The 24,762-nt window shown below is 38.6% G+C and overlaps 1 protein-coding gene and 1 long non-coding RNA gene across 2 annotated transcripts in view; both read right to left on the bottom strand.

The window, feature by feature from the left end:
• Window positions 1–236: 236 nt before the first annotated feature.
• LOC140977669 (uncharacterized) lies at window positions 237–6,209 on the bottom strand. The gene is made up of 5 exons (XM_073442413.1): window positions 6,129–6,209; window positions 5,752–6,033; window positions 5,139–5,436; window positions 4,581–4,941; window positions 237–339 (listed from the first exon to the last, which is right to left on the bottom strand). Exons 1-5 carry the CDS (start codon window positions 6,207–6,209, stop codon window positions 237–239), a joined length of 1,125 nt encoding a protein of 374 aa, XP_073298514.1.
• A 4,728-nt stretch (window positions 6,210–10,937) lies between these two features.
• The window catches only part of LOC140976672 (uncharacterized), a 20,413-nt gene continuing 6,588 nt past the window's right edge, over window positions 10,938–24,762 (bottom strand). The window contains exons 2-3 of the long non-coding RNA XR_012175270.1: window positions 11,122–11,168; window positions 10,938–11,022 (exon numbers count right to left, since the gene is read on the bottom strand). This is a non-coding gene — a long non-coding RNA (uncharacterized lncRNA). The remainder of the gene's footprint in view (window positions 11,023–11,121; window positions 11,169–24,762) is intronic.

The raw sequence follows: 24,762 nt of genomic DNA on the forward strand, positions 1-24,762 counted from the left end.
ACAAAACCAGAAATGAAAACCGAAGGGCACTTTGCATTGTTGTTGTAAATATTTGAAGGATCCATGAACCTAGCGTTGAAAGGCTGACTGGGTCACATCCTAGACATGCTAAGGAAGGGTTCTAACCATGGTTACAGGCCCTGGGACAGCCATGGTTCGAACACTCACCTTAGACAAGTAAACAACGAAAATCATGGCCAAATCTGCAACTATAGAAATTTTTTGCTGTCAAATCCTTAACCTGAGTGTATGGCCTCAAATAAATGAACTATCAATACTCTAACATACTCTAGATCATGCCTAGATGCAGTCTTGAGTGCCTGGGACCGAACCAACTTCCTGGAATCAACAAAACACCCCAACCGTGAAGCACAAAGCATAAGGCCTAGAAGGCCTGTACAGATTTTATTTAATTTTTTTTGCAAAGTGTGCTATCAAATTTTGTGTTGCTTCGTGGATCATGAACATATAATGGTTTAAAAATATCTATAGGACTGGATTGAAGAGAAGATAAACAATATATACATGCCTGGAAATCTGTTTTGAAGAAACAAACCAATACGACGAACACGGCGCAGCGGAGTCGGAGTTGGATTTTCTTTCTTGTTTTTCTGCTGCTGTTTCACGATTTCAGCGGCTCCTTTCTTCTGATATTTTCGAAGGTAAGGGTGGAGGAATGCTAAGTAATGAAGGTGAAGGTTACAAGGGGTGATTAATGAGTCATGAAATGCATTTAGATGGAGGTTACAAGTGAGGAGCTTGAATGGAAAATGAATTATTTCTCTTCCTTCTTGTTGAACGAAATGTATGGGATTGGTATGCTAGATTAGTGGGTTGAGGGAAATTAGGTGAATAATGGTGCTTGAATTACCAATTATTGGTGAGTTAAAGGTGAAGGAATTATTATATCATGAAGGGCCATTGAAGGGTGACTAGAATGGAGAGTTACCAAACATATTTAAATTGTTTTATGGGATGACCGAAATTTGCTATCAATTTGCAACGTATATTGTTGATTGAATCTTGTATTTTTAATTCTTAAGGTTTTAAATAACCTTTATATATTTTAGTGAATTGACAAATTAAATTAGGACAAAAATCTTGCATGGCATGACTTGGTCTTAAAATAAATTGTTAAAATGCTAGGTTTTAATTTCTTGAATATATTAGGCCTAGATTAATTTTATCTCAATTGGTTACACATTTTAATTTAGGCTTTAATTAAATATTGGACATAAAAGAATTATTTAATAACTTAAATCCAATTAATTTAAATAAATCTTAAAAAAATTCTTTACCATTAAAATAAATTATTCCTTGGCTTAAATTAAATTTTGGAGTATTTTCTTATTATTAATCTTATCTCAATTCTCCAAACTCCAGTCCGGCCTCGCGTTTTTATCCGAAAAGATAAAACTAAACCTCTGCGTTTAAAATAAATAATCATGACTTAACCAATTTTAGAATGAATTAAACCCTTCATATAAATAATAGCAATTATGCATGGCTTATACGTAATTTGATTTTTCGGGTTCTACAACTCTTCCCCCCTTAAAAGAAATTTCGTCCTCGAAATTAAAACTTACCGAATAACTCGGGATATCGGCTCTTCATCTCAGGCTCAGATTCCCACGTAGCTTCCTCCTCCAAATGATTAAGCCATTTTACTTTCACTAGCTTAACCAGTTTGTTCAAAAGCTTTTTCTCCTGTCTGTCTAAGATTTACACTGGTCTTTCTTCATAAGACAGGTTCGGAGTGAGTTGCAACGGCTCAAAGTTCAAGACATGCGAAGGATTCGTCATACACTTCCTCAGCATAGAGACGTGGAGCACGTTGTGTACTTCGGCCAGATTCGACGAAAAAGCAGCACGATAAGCTAACGTCCCAACCCTGTTGAGGATCTCAAATGGTCCGATGAATCTCGGACTGAGCTTTCCTTTCTTCCCAAACCGCACGATACCTTTCATAGGTGCTATCTTCACGAAAACATGGTCTCCAACGGAAAACTCTAGATCTCTCTTCCTCTGATCCGCATAACTCTTCTATCGACTCTGAGCAGTCCTCATTCTATCACGGATCTTGATTACTACATCGGCAGTCTGCTGAATAATCTCCGGACCCAATTTTGATCTTCTCCTACTTCATCCCAATGAATAGGCGATCTACATTTACGACCGTACAGTTCTTCATATAGAGCCATACCTATAGGTGAGTGAAAACTGTTGTTATATGTGAACTCCACCAATGGTAATTTCGACTCCCAACTCCCTGAGAAATCGATGACACATGCACGGAGAAGGTCCTCAAAAATCTGGATAATTCTCTCTGACTGACCATCCGTCTGAGGGTGGAAAGCTGTGCTAAACAACAACTTCGTACTCATAGCTGAATGCAGACTCTTCCAAAATGAGGAAGTGAATCTAGGATCTCGGTCAGACACTATAGAAACGGGAATACCATGAAGTCTTACTATCTCTCGGATATACAACTCTGCATACTGAATCATGATGAAAGTCGTCTTAATAGGCAAGAAGTGCGCTGATTTGGTAAGACGGTCAACAATCACCCAGATAGAATTTGACCCTCTGACTGACTTTGGCAAGCCGTCAACGAAGTCCATGGTAATATTCTCTCACTTCCACTCGAGGATAGGAAGAAGCTTGAGCATACTTGTTGGTCTCCGATGTTCCGCTTTCACTAGCTGACACGTCAGACACTCGGATACAAAACGTCTGATATCTTTCTTCATTCCGGGCCACCAATACAATAACTGCAGATCTTTGTACATCTTTTTACTCCCAGGATGAATAGAGTACGGCGACATATGGGCCTCAGATAAAATATCCGCTCGAATAGAATTGCTGCCAAGAACCCACATTCTGCCTCGATATCTCACAATACCGTCGCTAACAGTATACAAGATACTACCCTTGGCCTCATCTCTTTGTCTCCACTTTGCCAACTGCTTGTCTGCTAGCTGTCCACTGCGCATACGGTCTAGAAGAGTAGACTGAATCGTCAAAGTAGATAGACGGGGAACCCTACCTCGAGGATGTCTCTAGATCAAACCTCTGCATCTCAAACTGAAGAGGTCCCGGAATCACAAAATGAGCCATCACTGCGACTTTCCTGCTCAACGCATCCGCAACTACATTAGCTTTGCCAGGGTGGTACCTAATGTCACAGTCATAGTCCTTCACTAGCTCCAACCAATGCCTTTGACGCATATTAAACTCTTTCTGTGTAAAGAAGTACTTGAGGCTTTCGTGGTCGGTAAAGATCTGGCACTTCTCTCCGTACAAATAATGCCTCTAAATCTTCAAGGCAAATACTACGGCTGCCAACTCTAGATCGTGAGTAGGGTAATTGATCTTCAACTGACGAGAAGCATATGCTATCACCTTCCCACGCTGCATCAACACTGCGCCTATACCGAGCTTCGAAGCATCGATATACAAAACAAAATCTCCGGGCCCTGATACCATGGCCAATACTGGCGCTGAAATAAGGGCTTGCTTCAAAGACTCGAAGCTCTTCTGACACTCATCGCTCCACGCATACTTATCATTCTTCTTTGTCAACGACGTGAGTGGGACCGCGATAGAGGAAAATCCCTAAATAAACTTCCGATAGTATCCGGCTAGCCCAAGGAAATTACGGATCTCTGATGCATTTTGCGGCACAACCAAATCTCTGACTGCTGCAACTTTCGCTTGGTCTACCTCAATACTGCTGCTAGAAATGACGTGGCCTAAGAACGCCACCTTATCTAACCAGAACTCGCACTTACTGAACTTCGTGAATAGCTTGTGCTTTTGCAAGGTCTGCAATACTACGATCAGATGTCTGCTGTGTTCCTCTTGTTTCTTTGAGTAGACGAGAATGTCGTCTATGAATACTATCACGAACTGATCAAGATACGGTTGAAATACGCGATTCATGAGATCCATGAAGATCGCTAGCTCATTCGTCAACCCGAACGGCATCACAAGGAATTCAAAGTGGCTAACGAGTCCTAAAAGCAGTCTTGAGAATATCGGCGTCTTTCACTCTCAACTGGTGATAACCAGAACGCAGATCAATCTTTGAGAATACTGAAGCTCCCTGCAACTGATCAAATAAATCTTCAATCCTCGGAAGTGGGTATTTGTTCTTCACTGTAACTCTAATCAATTCCCGGTAATCAATGCAGAGCCTCATCGAACCATCCTTCTTCTTCACAAATAAGACTGGCGCGCCCCATGGCGAAAAACTCGGGCGAATGAATTACTTGTCAAGAAGTTCCTGAATCTGCTTCTTGAGTTCTACCATCTCTGTCGGTGCTAATCGGTACGGTGCTTTTGAGATCGCTGCGGTACCTGGCATAAGCTCAATAGAAAATTCCACCTCTCGCACATGTGGTAACCCAGAGACGTCATAAAGAAAAACGTCTAGAAAGTCTCTGACAATTGGGACATCGGGGGCTGACTGACTGGGTGTCGTGGGAACAGATACAAAAGTTGCTAAAAACGCTCGACACCCTCTACGCCTGAGCTTCCTAGCCTGGACACAAGATATTATACGCGGTAAATGAAAGTACCTGTCTGGTTCGAATAAGAACTGTTCTCTCCCAAGCGGTCGGACTAGAACAGATCTCCGCTGGAAGTCAATCAAAATTATGTTCCTTAATAGCCAGTCCATGCCCAGAATAATATCAAATTCTGGCATCGGTAATACGATAAGATCTGCATAAACAAGATTACCATGAAGTTCGAAGTCTATGTCTCGGACCACATTAGTAGCAGTCAGCTCCTCCCCAGAAGGCAGTACTACCGAATATGCTATATCTAGCCCAATGGTTTTGACCTTGAGGTAATTTACAAAGGTCTCCGAAATGAACGAATGAGTAGCCCCTGAATCTATCAAGGCATTTGTAGCAGAGCCAGCTATAAAAATTCTCCCTGAAAGGTTGGAACATCATGCTAAACCAGTAATTTTACAAGAATTAAAGTTATATACATGCGAAGGTCAAAGTTCTTCTGCCCTAAATTCCCGAAAATAACAGTGACTGGAACATGCAATCCTATTACAAATTCTAAGTTCAAAATCTTAACCCAAAACATTAAATTTCAAATACAAACTTAAAGCTTTAAGATACCTGTCAAGAGCATCGTCTCAGTGTTTGTCTCCACTGCATGGAGAGCAAAAACTCTGCCTTGGGTAGGAAGATTCTTCTGAGGGCAATTCTTCAGTATGTGGTCAGGACTACCACACTTGTAGCACTTCCCCGAACCATACATACAAGTTCTAGTATGGCGGCGTGTGCACTTGACACAGATTGGATACTCCGAGGCCCTCGGGACTACATGTCCCTGCTGCTGTTGTCCTCTGCTCCTGCATGAGCCGTGGAAAGGCTTCTTACTCTGATGCTGCTGTTGAGGAGGGCGGTGCGGCGCCTGAAATGGTCGCTTACCATGGCGATCACTCTCAATATCATTCTGATCCTGCTCTGCAGCTAGAGCTCTGGAGACAGTGACATCATAGGTAGTAGAACCAGCCACCCTAACATCATGGCGCAAGATCGGCCGTAGACCATCCATAAAATGTCTCAACTTGGCTCCAACATCATTTGCAATAAGGGGTACAAAATGGCAACCTCTCTCAAACTTATAGATAAACTCCGTAACAGTCATGTCTCCGTGGCTAAGGGTCATAAACTCCCTGGTCAACCTGGAACGCACCTCATCAGTAAAATATTTAAAGTAGAATACCTCTGTAAAGCGCGTCCATCTCAGAGTAGCCAAATCCAAGGCTACAGATGCTCCTTCCCACCATAGTCGAGCGTTTCTTCCAAACATATAGGTTGCACAAAGAAGCCTATCTTCATCTCCAAGCTCCATAAATTCAAAGATAACCTCAAGGGACTTAATCCACCCCTCGGCCACCAAAGGATCTGTCGTTCCTGAGAACTCCTTCGGCCTCATCTTCATGAACCGCTCACAGATAGCCTCAGGCCCCGTCTGCCTGGCTACCACAGCATTGTTCCCCGCAAACTGTACGAAGAACTGAGTCATCTCAGCTAACATCTGGGCGTTCATGTATGGCGGAGGGGGTGGCGGTAAATCTCTCTCCTCCCTATAATCCTCACCGTCCTCATGACGCTGCTCATCATCTCTCGTGCGATCATGAATGCATCTAGGAGGTATACTGTTCCATGTACATAACCCATACGTAACCAACATGCATAATTCTACTATTTCTTTAAATTTAAATAAATACTGCATAATCATAATCTTGACATAAAACATTTCATGAAAACATGTTGTTAAAATATTTCATGCTTTAAACGAAATGTGTAAAAGTAAAACTTACAGACCGAAGACGTGACTTCATGAGCTTCTCGAGTTCAGTAGTAGTACAACCCTTTATAAGAACATAGGCTCTGATACCAACTATAACGGCCCGTATTTCGTAATCAAAATTCGCGGATTTTTTTTTTAAATAAATAACTTGCTTCATTCATAAAATAAACCTATAATTACATTCAACTTTAAAATAACAGCGGAAATAAATTTTTTCTTTCAAAAACACAACTTAAAATAATCCAACATATTAAAAACTAAGTTTGAACATAAAAAGGTGAATAAACTGAAATATGAGGTCCTCAGGTTCCTACTACTGCTGACCCAAGCTAGCTCACTGGTCCTCGCCCTCAGTCTCGACCTCATCAGAACCTACAACAATCAAGTCTAGTGAGTCTAAAGACTCAGCATGTATATATCGTTAAAAACGAGTAAATATACCATAAGTTCGCATGCAACGTAAAAATATCGTATCGTAAAGCATAACGTGAAAATCGTGTCATGAGTAAATATAAATTCGTACATATCTGAAAATCGTACGAAAAAGATTTGTTCGATAGAGCCCTGTCATAAAATACCCTATCGAGGTTTTCTGGTAGAGATAATGTTTCAACGCAAGTGGCCCATAGCATATCATGAACGTCTGATCAGACTAACCACAGTATACTGGGCGGTAGAGATCACCACGGCCCTTGGACTGGATTTCCGTACCCACACATAATCGTAAACCGGTCATAAGTCACCGGGCGGAGAGATCCCATAAGCGTGAGGTGGCCACAAGACATATCGCATATATCTCAAAATAAACATTTTATATTTTATGCACGTAATATAATCATAACCCTGTTTTTATCGGGTGAGTTGGGTCGTTCCCAGGCTTGTTACAACCTAATCCTAACATGAGACATATGCAAATAATCTCAACTTGACAAAAACTTCATATCCGAACTAAAAACGAGACAAACGAGACCAACAACTAAGTTTCCAACCATGGCTTCGTACCAACCCGAACTAACATTGAACCATCGTTTAGCCATGATTAAAATACACCTAACATAATGAAAAAATATCCATAAGAACTTTACTACATGAAAATTAGTTAATGGAGGCCAAAATCATGAAACACTCTTTCGAAAGTCACTTTGGCACATTGTACCGTAAGTTCTTGTACGACCTCTAAACTCAACCAAATCACGAACGGCCAAAAACTTGACTTGCATAACTCATTGGGGTACTGTCTAGTCCAAAGCCATAGGCTAAAAGCCAACCAAGAAATCAAACAAGACCCCTGAACCGAAACACTGCTGCTGTCAAAAGCACGGTGGCAGCAGCTGTGCATTTGCTAGTTATTTTAGGGAACTAATGGCCATTGGGCCTAAATCACCGACCAGAGTCCCTTACCAACATCCTAAGGCATGGCTTGAACCATGGCTAAGGCCACTTGGCCAACCACAACACAAGCAAATACCTAGGCTTACTCAAAGCTCCAATCGAGAGCACCGAAATTCTGTACTGTGTGATGTATTGCATTGTTTTGTTGTCTTGTATCGTTCCAGAGGCCATATGATTGGCCATGGCTAGATCTAAACATGACGAGGTATTGTGTGAACCATGGCTATGGGCTAAAAGCCAACCACAATTCACCCAAACACCCCGAAATCGAAAACTCACTCACACAAAACCAGAAATGAAAACCGATGGGCACTTTGCATTGTTGTTGTAAAAATTTGATGGATCCATTAACCAAGCCTTGAAAGGCTGACTGGGTCACATCCTAGACATGCTAAGGAAGGGTCCTAACCATGGTTATAGGCTCTGGGACAGCCATGGTTCTAACACTCACCTTAGACAAGCAAACAACGAAAATCATGGCCAAATCTGCAACTATAGAAATGTTTTGCTGTCAAATCCTTAACCTGAGTGTATAGTCTTAAATCAATGAACCATCAATACTCTAACACACTCTAGATCAAGCCTAGATGCAGCCTTGAGTGCCTGGGACCGAACCAACTTCCTGGAATCAACAAAACACCCCAACCGTGAAGCACAAAGCTTAAGGCCGAGAAGGCCCTTACAGATTTTATTTTATTTTTTTTTGCAAAGTGTGCTGTCAAATTTTGTGTTGCTTCGTGGATCATGAACATATAATGGTTTAAAAATATCTATAGGACTGGATTGAAGAGAAGATAAACAATATATACATGCCTGGAAATCTGTTTTGAAGAAAACAAACCAATACGACGAACACGGCGCGGAGGAGTCGGAGTTGGATTTTCTTTCTAGTTTTTCTGCTGCTGTTTCACGATTTCAGCAGCTCCTTTCTTCTGATATTTTCGAAGGTAAGGGTGGAGGAATGCTAAGTAATGAAGGTGAAGGTTACAAGAGGTGATTAATGAGTCATGAATTGCATTGAGATGGAGGTTACAAGTGAGGAGCTTGCTGAACGAAGTGTATGGGATTGGTATGCTAGATTAGTGGGTTGAGGGAAATTAGGTGAATAATGGTGCTTGAATTACCAATTATTGGTGAGTTAAAGGTATTGGAATTATTATACCATGAAGAGCCATTGAAGGGTGACTAGAATGGAGAGTTACCAAACATATTTAAATTGGTTTATGGGATGACCGAAATTCGCTATCAATTTGCAAGGTATATTGTTGATTGGATCTTGTATTTTTAATTCTTAAGGTTTTAAATACCCATCATATATTTTAGTGAATTAACAAATTAAATTAGGAAAAAAATCTTGCATGGCATGGCTTGGTCTTAAAATAAATTGTTAAAATGCTAGGTTTTAATTTCTTGAATATATTAGGCCTAGATTAATTTTATCCCAATTGGTTATACATTTTAATTTAGGCTTTAATTAAATATTGGACATAAAAGAATTATTTAATAACTTAAATCCAATTAATTTAAATAAATCTTAAAAACATTCTTGACCATTAAAATAAATTATTCATTGGCTTAAATTAAATTTTGGAATATTTTCTTATTATTAATCTTATCTCAATTCTTCAAACTCCAGTCCGACATCGCGTCTTTATCCGAAAAGATAAAACTAAACCTCTGCGTTTAAAAATCATGACTTAACGAATTTTAGAATGAATTAAACTCTTCATATATATATATATATATATATATTCTGATGGCTTATACGTAATTTGATTTTTCTGGTTCTACAACCGTACTGTTCACTAACCATAGCCTAAGGTTCTTTCAGACTCTATCAGTGATACCTAGAAGATCATGGGACGATGCTACTACTATGATCTAATGGGTGCAATCAGAAATGAATTCTTATATTTCTTGATCAAGGTGTTCGATAAAAAGAATTAGGCTAATTAGAGTAAGCCCAAATAAGAATAAATATTATTTTGAATCATATGAAGATGTGAACTCACAACTATTTGTAATCCTGAATCATTGAGGGTCACACAAGTATCGAATTTGGTGTTTCTGTTGAGAAAGTCAAAATTTAAGGAGTTGAATTTGGCGACTGTAGTTTGATGGAGATCAAACAGATTGCTTATAAAGGAGTTTATAATATGGAAGAAATAGAAATTAGCTTAATTGCTAATTGAAGAAAGTGAGTGTAACTGTCTGTTTTGGTGAAGGAGTTCACAAAACTGGCAGCTACTAAATATGGACAATGAAAATTTTGATCTTCGAAATTTTCAATTTTTATTATATGAACATGATTTGTGTCCTTGGTACATCAACGCTTTCGGATCGTCGATCAGAGTTATAATGAGTTCATAATTATTTATTTAATAAATTTAGAATTTACTAATTAAATAATAGTATTAGCAGTAATGACTACTAATATGTACAAAATTCTCATAAAATATTCTAGAGAAGTCTAAAATTAAATAACTAATAATTTAATTAAAAAAATTAAATAATGATTATTTAATTTTAATTAATATTTCTATGCATATAATTTAATGTATATGTGTAGATGTATTAATATATTTAGACATATTTTTTATATGGAGATATAAATAAATGTATGTAAAATAAATATATAATGCATTATCAAATGTTGATTAATACATCATATAATAATAATATGAGAATTTTATTTAATAAAATTAATGAATCATGGTGGGAGTATGATTATGAATTCTAATAAGAGAACTATATAAATATTTAATTGAAAGTCATATTTCAATGAATGTAATATGAAATAAGATTTTTGCACTCTTCTCTATTTTTTCTCAACAAAATTTCGGCCATCATCAATTTTTGTGAAATAAATTTTGTCCATGAGTTTTTGCACATCACCATTGCACTGATTCTGAATTTCTGAAATTCGTGTATCATAGTTTCAATGCAGAAATTGTTTGCTATTTCTAGTGCAATCCAAATAAAGAACACAGTCTCTGACCTTGTGCTTGATTTGACGATCGAAGGTATGATATTCGATCAAAGAAATATACAAGAAGGGTCAACTCCGTTAATCCCGAAATGATTTGGTGTCCAGAATAATTTGCGCGAAGATAAAAATACTAAAAACCCTATAAATTTTTAAATTTATACGACGCTCAAGGAAAGTTTCGATCATTGAAATTTTTTAAACTTACGCTGCGTACTGTTCTCACACCATAATCCTATGATATGGTGTAAAAAAAAAACCATAGTCGTTGAGATATCCATAATCGCTAAGATAATTAAAACCTCTTAGCATAAGACAAACAATAAGTCATAATAGTTTAATGAGGGAAACAATGAACGTAAACCATGTGTAAGAAATCTCTACTTAATAAGAATAAATACCTCTAGGCACCTTCAATCCATGACTTGCAAGTCCTTCACGCAAAACCCTAGTGATATCCCATGGATGAGCCCATCAAGATCCGGCCCATATCTAGGGCCCACAGGTGAAGGGCCAATGACAAGCTCAGGTATTCTCCTATAAATACTAGGTTTGAGCGTACGGTTATTTCATTCACTATATTGTTTTCAGCAGCACCCTTAGCTGCTCCCCCCATATATCCTCAGTCTCTGACTTGAGCGTCGGAGGAGCTGTGCCGGGACACCCTCTCGGCCCCCTTCTAACGATCTTATTCGTGATTTCAGGCTCAGGGTAATTTTGAACCTGCGTCTGGACTAGTGATACTTGCTGAAGCGAACCCTAAAATTTCCCGTGAATATCACTTGGCGCCGTCTATAGGAAAGCTTTAGTTGGGACGTAGAGATGGTAGGCAGGAAAGGAAGTAGAAGAGCTACCTCAGCATCATCGCGTCCTCAGAGGGGACCCGAACAGTCTCATGTTGAGACAAGACATGAACAACCGCGTCTTGAGACGAGACATGAACAACCTCGTCAAGAGACAAGAACCGAGTAGCCCCTTCACGAGACAAGGGTCGAGCAAACCCGTCCCAATGAGAACTTGGGGAACTTGACCCTGGAGCAGTTGGGCCAATTTATCACCCGGACAGTGGATGAGGCCATGAAAAAGAATCAAGAGTCTGTGTTTGTAGAGGAACAGGCCGCCCGTCAGGAGCGTGAGGAAAATGTTGAAGTCCACCAGAGCAGGGTGGAGGAGACGCAACCCCTCCCAACTGGGGAGATTAGTGAGATGGTGGAGATGTGGAAGGAGATACGGAGGTTGAGGGAGCAGGTAGGAAGCAGGGTGCCGGTACCCAAGAGAGGAAGCCTTTTTCACTAGCCATCTTGGAGGAAGGGCTTCCTCCGAATTTTCGACAATCTAACGTTGGTGAGTATAACGGACATACTGACCCTGAGGAACACTTGGGGAGATTTGAGAATGCGGCTCTGTTGCATCAATATTCAGATGGAGTCAGGTGCAGGGTGTTTCTGGGCACATTGGTGAGGTCAGCCCAACAATGGTTTAATACCCTGCAGCCCAACTCCATACAGTCTTTCGACGATTTTTCTACAGCTTTCTTGCACCGATTTGCCAGCAGCAAAAGGCACCAGAAAAACTATTTGAGTCTGTTTGTGATGAAACAAGAGGCTGAAACTTTACGAGAATTTGTCCAACGTTTCAATAGTGCAGCACTGGAAATACCAACGGCTACCTCTGACATCATGATAAGTGCCTTTACCCAAGGGCTGAGGGGGGGAGAATTCTTCAAATCGCTGGTCAAGAAACCTCCGTCGAGTTATGATGACTCGTTAGCTCGGGCGGAAAAATATGTAAACTTGGAAGATGCCCAACGGTACAGAAGGACGGAAAACCGACCCGGAGGGAATAGGGTGGAGGGAGCCGAGAAAGGCAGTAAGAAGAGAGGTGCAGGTGAGAGGGAGAAGGACAGAACCAGAAGTAGAGGACAATTCTCATCACATGTTCCTCTGAATAGGAGTCGGGATAAGGTGATGGAGGTGAGGGAGTCAGGGGAGAGGGGGGAGAAGTCGCAGAGGGTTGAGAGCAGTGCTCGACCTCTGCCGCGGGGTAGACAAGAAGGATCCTCGTCCGGGAGTGAACTGAGATCTCGCCCATCTTCTAGGCGGGGTCGAGGCCCTCCGTGGATATATCAGAGGACCGAGGAGCCGAGGAGAGAAGGTCGAGGTCAGGATGTCCCTCGGGAGCCCGCTGAACCGAGGAGGGGAACGAATGAGGATAACCACCCTACGAGAGGAATGATTCATATGATCTCGAGGGGTGCTACTGATGGGGATTCCGGGCGAGCACAGAAGGCGCATGGGAGGAGGTTGGAGAATTTTGAAATATCTAGGAGTGCGGACTTACACCAGGATCCTGTCATCAGTTTTCGACCGGATGACCTCCGAGGCATTGTGGCTCCTCATAACGATGCCTTGGTGGTGACGGCCACCATTTCCAATTACGATGTGGCACGAATCTTTATTGATAATGGAAGCTCTGTTATTATCCTGTTCAAGAGCACTCTGGATCAGATGAAGGTGGAGGGATTTGAGTTCGAGCCAATCTTTACTCCTCTATATGGATTTGCAGGACATGCCATCCCGCCGCTCGGTCAGATTGTCCTTCCTCTATCTTTGGGACATGAGCCTTGGCAGGTAACAAAGATGACAACATTTACAGTGATGGACACCCCATCTGCTTACAATGGAATTCTGGGGGACCAGCCCTAAAGGATTTCAGAGCTATAGCGTCCACGTATCATCAGAAGTTGAAGTTTCCTGTAGGGAATGAGGTTGGAGTTTTATGCGGGGACCAGAGGGTCGCGCGTCAGTGTTATGTTGGATAGTGAAAGAAGAGGGGAAGAGGGCGCGTGTGGAGGTCAATATGATCAGAAGGGGTAGAAGCGGGTTGCCCGTAGTAGAGAAGGAGGTTCATGAGGTGATGGATGAGAAGCCGGAGATCGTGGCATTGGGGCCCGACAAGAAGACGCTAAGAATAGCCCCTGACCTTGACCCAGAGGTCAGGGATGAACTCATTACTTGTTTACAGGCTAATCTCAGCGGGTTCGCTTGGTCAGCCCAAGAGCTCATAGGGACGAGCCCAGATGTAGCAGAACACCGATTAAACATTTTACCAAATTCTCGTCCCGTGAAGCAGAAAAAAAGACACTTCGGGCCCGAGAAAGATATAGTTATAAAGAAGGAGGTGGGAGAGTTGCTTAATGCTAGGCACATTCGAGAGGTACAGTTTCTTACTTGGCTGTCGAATGTCGTTCTTGTTCCGAAGAGTTCAGGGAAATGAAGGATGTGTGTGGATTTCAGAGACCTCAATAAGGCATGCCCTAAAGATTGTTATCATCTACCTCGAATAGATCAGTTGGTGGACTCCACAGCGGGACATCAATATTTGTGTATGTTGGATGCTTATCAGGGAAAATCACCAAATCCCTTTAGCTGTGGAGGACCAAGATAAAGTGAGTTTCATCACCTCTGAGGGAACTTTCTGTTACGTGGTCATGCCCTTCGGACTCAAAAATGCCGGAGCCACGTATCAGCAATTGATGGATAGAGTCTTTTCTAAGCAGGTGGGAAGGAATATCGAAGTGTATGTGGACGACATCATGGTAAAATCGAAAGACTCAGCCCAGCTCATACCGGATTTGGTGGAAACCTTTGCCACCCTCAGATCCTGCGGGCTGAAGTTGAATCCTCAAAAGTGTATCTTCGGGGTGAGGAGTAGAAATTTTTTGGGTTATATTGTGACAGAGAGGGGGGTTGAGGCCAACCCCGAGAAAGTTCAAGCTATTCAAGATATGATCTCTCCCCAGGGACCCAAAGATGTTCAGCAGTTGACAGGTAGGGTTGCGGCGCTGGCACGTTTTATCTCAAGGTCCGCCCACAGAAGCTTACCATTCTTCCGGACCTTGCGTAAAGCGAAAAAATTTGAATGGGGTCCGGATTGCGAGAAGGCTTTCACAGAATTGAAGGAATATCTTGCCAAGCTTCCTGTCCTGGCCAAACCGGCAGCTGGTGAGCCTTTGTGGGTATATTTATTTTCCACTGAAGGGGCTGTGAGTTCGGTCCTTGTCAAGCTATATGGATCAGTTCAACAGCCTGTTTACTATGTTTCGCATGCACTCAAAGGGGCAGAGATCAGATACTCAGGGTTGGAAAAATTGGCTTTGGCTTTGGTGATGACTGCAAGACATTTGAGACCATACTTCCTATCTCATCCAATTGTGGTACTCACCAACAGTCCATTGGGGAAGATCTTAACTCATTCCGATATGTCTGGCCGTTTTGTTAAGTGGACTACTGAGCTGGGAGAGTATGACATCCAGTATGAGCCGAGAACAGCTATTAAAGCACAAGCCTTAGCCGATTTTCTGGCTGAGACTGTGCATGAAGAAAATGAGGACCCTTGGAAAGTATATGTGGATGGTTCATCTTCGAAAGAGGGAAGTGGGGTGGGAGTGGTACTGATTTCACCGGCTGGGGAGGAGGTGAAGTTAGCAGTAAGGTTGGACTTTCGAGCATCCAACAATGAGGCAGAGTATGAGGCTGTGTTGGCAGGACTTCGAGCAACCAGAAACGTGGGAGCTACCCGGGTACTTATTTTTTCTGACTCACAGCTGGTAGCACAACGGATAAAGGGAATGTATGATGTGAAAGATGAAAAACTTATTGAGTGTGCTCAAGAAGTGGACAGAGTCAGAGAGAAATTCGCAGAGATTACCTTTGAACAGATTCCCAGGAAAGAAAATGAAAAGGCGCACACTATAGCCAAAATGGCTGGAACTCTGGGAAGTTGGAAGACTAGAGATGTGGTATTCCAAGTTGAACTCACACCTCACACGAGTTCACCCGCGGTTGAACAGGAGGAAGAAGATTGGAGGACTGGCATAATTGATTACCTGAAAGAGGGAAAGCTTCCTGATAACCCTCGCGAAGCTCGTAAGTTGAAGACAAAGTGTTCGCGTTATGTGATGATCGGAGAAGTGTTGTATAAAACGTCTTTTGCAGGGCCGCTTCTTCGATGCTTGAGTTATCAAGAGGCTGATTATGTACTCCGAGAAGTTCATGAGGGGTGCTGTGGAAATCACCTGGGGGCTTATGCGTTGGCAAGGAAGGTGTTGCTAGCCGGTTATTGTTGGCCCTCAGTGCTGCATGATGCTCAAGAGATAGTGATGTCTTGTGATAGTTTTCAACGTCATGCCCGGTTGCATCACCGGCCGACCGCGATGATGAAGGCTATCACGACTGCCTGTCCTTTTGACCAGTGGGGAATGGATATTGTGGGGCCTTTTCCTATAGCTCCTGCTCAGAAAAAATTATTATTGGTGGCAGTTGACTATTTCTAGAAATGGGTGGAAGCAGAGCCGTTGGCAAGAATCACTGAGAATGACGTTCTGAAATTCTTATGGAAGAATATAGTGTGCAGATATGGGGTGCCTAGAAGATTGATATATGATAATGGGAGACAATTCCAAGGGGCTAAGATCCAAGCTTGGTGTAAAGAGATGAAGATCCAACAAGTCTTTACATCTGTAGTTTACCCGCAGAGTAATGGGCAGGTGGAGGTGACTAATCGGACACTAGTGCAGGGTCTGAAAGTTCGACTTGGCAATGCTAATGGAAATTGGGGGGATGAACTACCAAGTGTCTTATGGGCATACCGAACCACCCCAAGAGAAAGAACCAAAGAAACTCCTTTCAGTTTGGTCTATGGTAATGAGGCAGTGCTCCCAGCTGACATTGGGTTGGAATCAGCAAGAATAATGTTTTATGACGAAGACAATGGTGCGAGACACGCCACTGACCTTGATCTTTTGGAAGAGAAGAGAAAGGCTGCCAGCATTCACATGGAAGCTTATAAGAACCACATTGCACAGTCTTATAATCGGATGGTCGTTCAGAGAAACTTCCAGGTAGGTGACTTGATCCTGAGGAAGGTGCCAAAAGAGCAGAGAGGAAAGTTGGACCCAAAGTGGGAGGGTCCCTTCAAAGTGATTAAGAGGCTGAGGTCTGGAGCCTATTACTTGGAGAATGCGCAAGGCAAGGCTTTGAAGAGGCCTTGGAATGCTTATCACCTTATGAAGTATTATTCTTAATTCTATCGTTGATGTATTTTATTTTCTGAATTTTCCTATGTAATCCGTTGGAATTCAATAAAATCAAGTTCTTCTTTTGTAACGTCCCGAAAATTTTGAAGGTCCACGCAAACCACATGCATACAATTATTAAATTCCTTTGTATTTTAATTAAATGTTTTAATTGCATGGATTAAATATGTTGTGCATATTTGCATGTTTAAAATATATTTGTCTACATGATTGCATTAAAATGTAATTTTAAGGGTTATTCGAGTTGCGATCGAGGAACGGAGACCGAGGGCTGAAAAATAGAAAATGTTTTTATTGGTTAATTGTTTTTAATTATTTAAATTAAGGGTGATGCTTTTTCTTATTTTTGAAAATATGGGGTTTTGAGATGATTTTATACGCCGGAGCGTAATTTTTATCGGTGTTGGATTTTTAACAAAAACGCGAACGTTTTTGTAATCCGGCTAATAAATTCACAAACTTATTCAAGCAAAATTAATTTTAATATTTTAATTAAGCACTAATGAGCTTAATTGAGCCTAATTAATCTACTAATGGGCCTAAGTTTAATTAGTAACTTAATTAACTATATAATATGTAATTCTACCCCATAATTCCTAAAAAAAAAAAATCCCACGCCCCACACCCCACAAATCTTCAAATTTTTTTCTCTCCCTTCAAGTCACGGCACACACCTCCAATTCAAGAAAAAAGTTTGGGAAAACAACAAAGAAAGCATTGTTAATTGCTAGGAAAATTCAAGCCGTCGTCTCCTCGTCGTCGTTCTTCATCCGTCAACGTTTAATCGTGCATTTAAAACGCAAAGGCACGCCATATTCTTTCTTTTAATCATCTATCACATCATAATATTTATTTGAACATGTTTTGAAAGGAAACAAGGCACTCGAATTATAATTTTCGCAACTATTCATATGCATGTGTGTAACTCTTGGTTGTTGATTCAAAATCATGTTTATATGATGTTTAAGGGGCTGCCATGAAATAGGATATGAATAAGCATGTTTTTCCACAAGTTTAAAGGTCTATAATCGCACACAAAACAACAAAACGCTGCACAAAGACAGAAACGTTAAGCTGGAAATCCATTCACGTATATGTGTGTTCAAGGGGCTGTGTGTTCGGTTAAGGGGTAAGGGGATGCATGGCTTGGTGTTGGCTGGACCAGGCTGGGCTAGAGTCACGTGAGGGGTCAGGGAAAGAGTCCTAGCCATGCTAGGACTCGAACACCAAGGCTGGGAAGGAGTCCTAGCACCCGTGAGTTTCAAAGGGAAGGAGCGCAGGGTTCATGAGATGGGCAGGGAGTGGTGGCTCGGCTTGGGGGTGTAGGGCTGGGATAAGACGAGTCATTATGGTCCTAAGAGGGTGCACAAGGGTCTGGGCAGGGGCTGGTGCATCCTGGTTGGTTGCTGGTGGAGTAGGAACATGATGAAGCATGGAAAAGCATGTACGCGCGGGGATGCTGCCACTGGTTCAGTGGTTTGCTGCTCACGTCCAGGGGCTTGGGTTGGTCTGGGTATGGTCTGGGCGTGTTCCAGGGAAGGTTAGGGTCATGGGTGGTCGGTGGTTAAGGTCTAGTAGAGTCCTAGGCGGCTAGAAGTCCCAATGCAACAAGGACACTACAAACACACACACATGCAGAATTTTAGGTCGACCTCCAGCAAGTTTTTTGTCGGGCCAAGGCTGGTTATTTGGGCTAGGCTTGGTCAGTAGGGTCCCTAGGTGGGTTGGATAGGTTTAGGTTCAAGGTAGCTCGGGCGTGGCTCGAGTAAATTGGGAGATGGCTCGACGTGTTCGTCGATGTGTCAAAAACAAAAATAATAAAGACTAAAATTGAACCATGGGTCCACGAGTGTGGCTCATGACTTGGAAGGGTAGAATAAATAATAAAAATGCTATGTTAAAAATTTGGGATCGAAATAACGAGTTTTGGATTTATCCGGGATTTAATCGCCGCACGAAACGCTAAATAACGAATTAATTGAAACGCCTAGTTTCAAGATTTATAAAATTATGAAAAATTATATTTAAGCTCAAATAATTATTAGAAGTCTAAGTTTTTAATTTGGGAATTTTATATTAAGGTTTGGTCTAATTCGGGATTAAAACGCATTAATTCGTCACATTTAAAGATTAATTTAAAAGTCCTCGATTTAAGCTAAATAAAAATATGAGAAAATTCATGTAAGCTTAAGTAATTATTTGTGACATATTAGAGTCAATTGAGTTAAGAAAAAGTCGAAAACGTGAAATTTACATCCAGGGGTAAAACGGTCATTTTACACCTAGAAATTAGTAAACGTCATGGCAGTGTCCTGAATGCTGTTTTATATGGTAATATGATGATTTTCAATGATTATGAATGTTTATGAATTTTTATATGTTAAAATGTCAATTTTAAATGTTTATGAAATTTTTATGTTAAAATGTTTATTTTAAACGTTTATGATGTTAAAATGTTTATTTTAAAACGTTTATGGCTTTTTTATGATTTTTATTTGTTAAAATATTTATTTTAAATGTTTATGGATTTTTATGATTTAACATTGACATTTAAAAGATATGTTGCATGCTTGGTTTAAAAGAAAAACGATATTATATACATGTGTTTATTAAGTGATGGAAATACGAAATGTTGAAGGACGTGAAGGGATTGTGACTACTACATGTTGGAGATAACGTGAGGGTTATGGTCCCAATGGGAGCCCGACGATCGTGTTTCCTTGGATACGGATACGAATACGAAAACGAATATGAATATGTTAATACGTTGGCCAAAGCCCAGTTGACCGGTGAAAGTTGTTGTGACTTTGATTGTTGCACTCCCAATAGCAGGTTGTCTGCAAGTAGTATAATTCGGTGAGTCCGATATCGTATCCACAGGGAAACTACGGCNATATTATGTTATATACTATTTTCTTATAAGTATAAAATATATATCAAAACTTATAAATGTTGTCAAGTATTTATTGTGCTATATATATTTGTAAACACTAAATCAAGGTTCCCACTTTAAATGGTTGGTAAAACCAAACTAACATTTAAATGGTACCAAGAAATTAATAATATGATATATTGATATATAATAAATCAAGGCATCCACATTAAATGGTTGGTAAAACCAAACAAACATTTAAATGGTACCAAGAATTTAGTGTAACATATAGCAACAATAAATCAAAACTCTCACTTATAAGTAGGGTATAAAAATGCTTAAAAAAATAAATATAACATAAACAATAAATAATGATTAAATAATATAAACCATAGATTATTACCTTTTAATAACCTTATTATCATAACAAGAGCTTCACCTTTTCATCTCAACATTGGGAAGTTAGCTACTCATTATTCAAAGTATAAAACTTTGAATATGAAATTAACATGCTAATTATTTTTAAGTGATGAAATAAAGGAAAAATAAAGAGAGTAATATTATGAACTCAAATATTTGTTCATAGAATGAGGGATATCTCAATTCATTACAATGGACCCCTATTTATAGCCAAATTTGGGGAGACAACCATAAATAAAATATTATTTTTTACACATAAATCTTCATTGGTGTTCCAAAAAATTATATTTTAATACACATCATTTTTGAAAATCTTACCATCCAATTTTGCTTCTCCACATAAAATAAAACATGTGGATAATTGAGTTTTTTGAATTGAGGTGTTTTATTTTAACCATTTGACCAAGTAGTTTGAGAGATATGGTCAAAATACTAGAGCATAGTAAAACTGCCACTCCTTTGGTAACTTTGTTTGTTGCTTAATTTGATCCCAATTATGAGAATATTTTTATCTCATGCTTGTCACCAATATTGTAAATATTATCATCAACTTTCTACAAGTCCAAGAATCTCCCATTTGCAACGCCAAGTTTATTCTTGTTTTATCGAACCTGTAAAAATAGTAAAAACTTATAATTACACAACAACTTATTTTTTATACAATTTATTATAAAACATATAATATTTAAACATTTAATAAAACAAAAACTATAAATTTATATTATAAAAAATTTAATTAATGTACAATTTTTATATTTATCACACCCCCAACCAGCTTACTGCTAGTCCCTAGAAATTTAAGCGTTAATAGCAATACAAAACATATTGATTAATTTAAATAGAAATGTAATCGAAATTATCCAAGTGTTTAAATTAAATTTGAAAAATGTGAAAGTTATATCAAGATCATCATAATTATAATTTATGAAATAATCTGAGCTGATCAATTCAAAGCTTATTTTCAGATAATTAAATGTACATGGCTTTCAGAAATTCCTAGTAAGAGTTTCAACTTCATATCCTCACGGGTTAATAAATTTTTCAATTTATGGGAACGATTTCTCTCATAAAGTTGGAATACAGATAAATACTCAGGAAAATGGTTTACAGAATGCAGACAGACAAACGAGCCAAACTAATCAAAAGATAGAAAATCCATTGATTCAAAATCTAGTTGTTCTTATTATATATTTTTTCCTGATCTTTTTTTTTGTTTTTATAACATCATAGAATCAGACTAAGTTTATGCTTCTTGACCACATATTTATTTAATTTGTACAATAAATTTCTCTCGTTTTTTTTTCCTTTTTCTTTTATGAGAGATAAATGGGTCGTAGCATATAACTTAAAAATTACATAGATCTTCAACATCTTTCATTTTGTTTTTTTTTTCTCTTTTTTTTCTTCAGGAAATATCACTTTTTTTTCAAAATAAGAACTCAAGATCTAAACAATAGATAGTCTCTCTCATGATCAATAAAGGCTCGAAAGCTGTTTCCTCAGTCCTCTCCACTCACTCACAAAATATGTGTGAGTTCAAAATTTTAGGCACTCTTATAAGGTATATCTTGGCCCATATACTTTAATACCTGATTTTATCACTATGGTTAATCAATAAAAAAGATTTCATAAATCATATTTTTATATTGATCAGAATATTAAAATTGAAATTTTTTCAAATAAAAATTTAAACATCCTTAAATAGATTAATACATGTTCTAATTTAAACTTTTCAAACATGTAATGTATGATATTTTTGCAAAAATTACTAAGATACAAACAATAAACATGGTTTAATTTTAAAATAATATTTTTTTAAAAAAAAAAATTTGAAATTTTTTTATTATTTTTTTTATAAATTTGTTATCCCCCCAAACAGAATATGACATTGTCCCTAATGTCAAAGTAACTATTAATAAAGAGTACATAATGAAAGAGATATCACCTTGAATTTTATTGAAGATAACAAAATGAAACAAATGCAAACCAATCCATGACTTTTGAATCAATGATCCAAATTTCTTTTCTTACTGCTTGATTGCGACCAATTGATCTTTGCTATAATCGGATCAGGTTTATGAACAAAAGCTTCCAAATCATCAATTAGTTGGTCGGCAGTCGAAGCAGAGATAATCATCCTTCGTGAATTTTCTGAAATGAAATTCTGTTCCACAGCTTTATCAAGAAATATCAACAAACTGTCATAATAATAATTGATATTCAATAAGCCCACAGGTTTATTATGGATATTAAGTTGTGCCCAAAAAACATTGTGAAAATTTTTTTCTAATGTACCAGAACCACCTGGTAATGCGATAAAAGCATCAGAATTTTCAATCATTTTGATGATCCTCCCATACATTGAAGAAACTTTTAATTCCTCTCCAATCGTAACACTTGTAATATTTCCTTCAGCTAAAGCTGTAGGAATAATACCCAAAACCTGACTACATCCAAGATGTGCAGATGTTGAAACAGATCCCATTAACCCAATATGACCTCTCCCATATACCAAGTGAATTTCTCTCAGCCAATATCTTTCCAAGATTATTTGCTGCTTCTACAAACACTTCATTTTTTTCAAGACTCGACCCACAAAATACACAAATAATTTTCAATGTTTGTGCAGAGGAACCAGCCATGTTTTTACTTTCTTTTTTGTCTGCGAAAATAGAGAGAAAGATGAGAGATTTTATAGGGGTTATATGTTATCATGGCAAAACTATGGGTCGTAGTTGTAAACAAAATAAACAGTAAAAACAATAATAACACACATGCATATAAACAGTAGTGTGATTGTGGCTCACAATTTTCCTCTGGTTTTACGTCCAGAAACGGCTTCAACGCCTTCTATGAGTCGAGGATATGCTTCCCATCTAATTTTCTTATAAATCGGCAAACAGAGTCTTTTTTAGTCGGATTCCCAAGACTATTAAAATGACGCTCGTCTTGGAATTGTTTCCATAAACGGCGAAGTTCAATATGCACGTGTCCACTAGAATGCGTCTCAAGAGTCAATAAGATGTTATCTAAAGACTGCTTACTCAGCCCATTCTTAATGAATCCAATTTTATCTTCTCTGTTATTGGAAACATATCCCAAAGATCTGCATCGTTTGTCACAAGTCCATCTTGCACATTTATGACAAACCCCTAAACTTTTGGCCCTTCTTTTTTTCGCACAAGTACTTTTTCCTAATCCAGACATATATCGAATGAGTAATCACTGTTGAACTTCTCCTCCTAATCGGACCTTAGCTTCTATTACAAGACGAATATCTTCTGGAATTCATTTTCGCATTAACAATCTCAATCTTTCACACCTACCTTCATAAATTTTTCTTAGAACATTTTCAGAAACAGAGAGAAAATATTTACAAATTTTTGAGAGAATTTCATCCATTTTGAAAAGAAAAAAAATGATTTTTTTTTTTGTATCAGCAACTGTGGGAAACTGATTAAACCGACTATGAGAGCCAAGGAGTATCGTTATCCGCCATTTAACCGAGAAAATAAAATGATTAAGTAAACCTGAAATAAAAACAAACAAAATTAATTGCAATACAAAAAATCAAGGATCGGAAAGGGAAATAAACTCTTCTTTAAAGATTTCATGTTATAAAAATGGTTTAAGCCTTTGTCCATTTACTTTAAAAACATCACCATTTTTAGGATTTTCAATGTCCACAGCTCCATAAGGATACACATGTTTTATATCATATGGACCTGTCCATCTTGATCGTAATTTTCCTGGGAATATGTGAAGTCGCGAATTATAAAGCAAAACTTTTTTACCAATCTCAAAAGATTTTCTAAAAATTGTTTTATCATGAAATGATTTGATTTTTGCTTTATAAATCCTTGAATTCTCATACGCGTCATTTCTGAGTTCATCAAGTTCATTAAAGTCAATTTGCACAATTTGTTGGCATCATCCATGCTTGAATTAAAAGTTTTGATCGCCCAATAAACTTTATGTTCCAATTCCACAGGCAAATGACAATGTTTTCCGTAAACCAACCTATAGGGAGACATATTCAATAATGTTTTAAAAGCTATTTGATATGCCCAAAGTGCATCATTAAGTCGCAGAGACCAATCTTTTCTATTTGGGTTAACAGTTTTTTCCAAATTTTGCTTTATCTCCCTATTAGCTAATTCAACTTGTCCATTTATTTGAGGATATGATGATAAGGAGTAGTTACTTTGTGTGTAATACCATATTTTTCATCAACGAAGCAAATGGTTTATTAACAAAGTGAGTTCCCTCATCACTTATCATGGCTCGAGTAATTCCAAATCTACTAAAAATATTTTCTTTTAAAAATTTGATGACGATTTTATGATCATTTGTTCGACATGGAATTGCCTCTATCCATTTGGAAACATAATCAACTGAAACTAAATTATACAAGTATCCAAACGACGGTGGAAAAGGTCCCATAAAATCAATTCCCCGACAGTCAAAGATTTCAATTTCAATGATATGATTCAAAGGCATCATGTTTCTTTTTGAAATCGCACCCAATTTTTGACAATTTTCACAGATCTTGCAGATTTCGTGGGTATCTTTAAACAAAGTGGGCCAATAAAATCCACACTGCAATGATAAAATCCACTTAATAAAATGGTTCAAATATATTAAATAATCATA

The sequence above is a fragment of the Primulina huaijiensis genome, chromosome 5 (genome assembly GCF_012295235.1).
Source record: "Primulina huaijiensis isolate GDHJ02 chromosome 5, ASM1229523v2, whole genome shotgun sequence".
Lineage (NCBI taxonomy): Eukaryota > Viridiplantae > Streptophyta > Magnoliopsida > Lamiales > Gesneriaceae > Primulina > Primulina huaijiensis.